The sequence below is a fragment of the Pteropus vampyrus genome, unplaced genomic scaffold, assembly GCF_000151845.1.
Source record: "Pteropus vampyrus isolate Shadow unplaced genomic scaffold, Pvam_2.0 Scaffold283, whole genome shotgun sequence".
NCBI classification, from domain to species: Eukaryota; Metazoa; Chordata; class Mammalia; order Chiroptera; family Pteropodidae; genus Pteropus; species Pteropus vampyrus.
In genome coordinates, this window is record NW_011889064.1 from 1,671,313 (window position 1) to 1,673,446 (window position 2,134).

Below are 2,134 nucleotides of genomic sequence, written 5' to 3' on the forward strand. Positions count from 1 at the left end.
TGGGACATTGAATCAATTCCACCTACAATCACAGCTACAGGGAAAAAAAAACAAACAAACATAGAAAGGAGATCCTTATTTTTTTCCCACAGTTCACTGAACAACTTTTAAAGCCAATAGTAGATTTCTACTTAAACATGTTCTTCCCTTAAATGTACAACTTTCCCCCAAGCCAAAAAACCAAATCGGCTCTTTAGGCCAATAAACTTATGCTAATAATACTTCCTTCCATTCTCCTTTCACACTCATTCTCAAGTCATGAGGAAACTCTTAAGACTCCTTCCATTCAGACACTTACCACTCTGTACTCCAATAGAAGACCCCAGGGCTTCAAACTGTTCTGAAATCTGAAAGGCCAGCTCCCGGGTGGGGGTGAGAACTAAGGCAAACAAACGCTGGGGCGTCTCCAGCAGCGCATTCAGAATGGGCAAAGCAAAGGCCCCTGTTTTTCCAGAGCCAGTTTCCGCCAACCCAATGATATCACGACCTAGAAGAAAAAGAAAACGTCTAATGGCAAAGAAATTTCTCTCTGCATTTTCACCACATTTTGTACGACACAATGCTGGGCACAAAGTAGACACTGAATAAATATTTGATAAATTATAGAGAGAGGGAGGTTGCATAGACATAAGACATGGTCTCTGTTCTAGATAAGATCAAAATCCAAAGATGAGATACAAATACACAAATACATTATAATGTAATAAGTGCTTTAACATAAGCCCTGTGAAATACAGTGAGAACACAATGGAAGGAGTAACTTACTGCCCTAAGGAGTCAGGAAAGGCTAACAGAGGTGATAGGTAAATTAAATCTGGAAGTTAAGCAAAGAAGGAAAGAAAGGATGTTCCTGTATGATGAGAAGATGGAGACTTTAAAGAACATAGCATGCATAGGGAGAGTGAGAAGTACAATGTCTAGAACACAGAAGTCTTAAGGGGGGGAAGGGAGAAGAATGAGGCTTTAAAAAGGAAACTCATAAGCCATGGTAAAGAGTTTTGATATATTCCTATAAGAGAGAGGAACTGAAGAATTTGAAGCAGAGAACATAGTGACCAATGTTATTCTTTAGGAAAATAAACTAGAACTGATGGCATACGTAGCAGCTGAGGAGTTTTAACAGTGCAGGCCATTCACAATGCTCCTTCTGAGGGAAGAATGACATAAGTAATTCCTTAAGAATAGGTCTCCATGGTCTGTTATCACCAATCAAACCATTATTGATGAGATGTGGAAATTAACTCCCAAGCCAAAACACTAGAACAGTGCCCAATGGGAACGCTTACTGAGCGATGATCGCCACAGTTGATGCCTGCATTGTTCCTTAATTGTATAACTGATGAGGTGTCCTTACCTAGACATTAACCCTAAAATAAATCCCTTTTCTCTGAAGTAATCTGAACATGACTCTGTTTCTTCCACTCTAAAAGCACCTACCTAAACAACCAGAATGGGGAGCACACAGGAAAATGAGAGCTCAATTAAGATACCAGGGGAGTTATGATGGTGGCTTGAACTGAGGCAAGGCAGTGAGGATAGGAACAAGTGAGATTTATAAAGTAACAAAAGGAAATGTGGTTGACATACAGGTTTCTAGCCTGGGAAACTCAAAGGCCATAAGCTGAGACAGGAGCTACAAGAAAATAAGTTCTGGTGAGGAAATAATGACTCTGGTTTGGACATAGTTCCTATGGAAGCTCAGAGAGAAATATCTGAAAACCAACTGGAGATACTGGTTTGGAGCTCAACAGAAAAGTGTGGGCTAGAAATTCAGACACGGGAGCCTTGAACATACTACTAGTTACTAGTGGTTCTCCTTCAGGGCAGACGCATCAGAATAATCTATGAGACTGTTGTAACTATACATGCCTGGGACCCACACTTGGAAATTCTAATTCAGTAGATTTAGGCTGAAGCCCAGAAATCGCTATTGTTTTAAAGCTTTCACTGGTGATTTTAATGAGCACTAGCTGAGACTCACTGATGCAGATAGTGTTAGAGCTTCAGGACTGGATGAGAAATTTTAACAGTGTTTTGGGGGGCAGGGAAGGATGCTGATAGAATTAACAACAACAACAACAAAAACTGAGGAAGAACAGCTAGAGAGACACAAGAAGACAATACTGACCTAAAG

General features: G+C 40.3%; 1 protein-coding gene across 1 annotated transcript in view; it reads right to left on the bottom strand.

Moving 5' to 3' along the window:
• DDX47 (DEAD-box helicase 47) overlaps positions 1–2,134 on the bottom strand; it is a 20,615-nt gene that overhangs the window by 9,708 nt on the left and 8,773 nt on the right. The window contains exons 3-4 of the mRNA XM_023520897.1: positions 299–487; positions 9–34 (exon numbers count right to left, since the gene is read on the bottom strand). Of these exons, the coding sequence (XP_023376665.1) occupies positions 9–34; positions 299–487 (215 nt within the window). The remainder of the gene's footprint in view (positions 1–8; positions 35–298; positions 488–2,134) is intronic.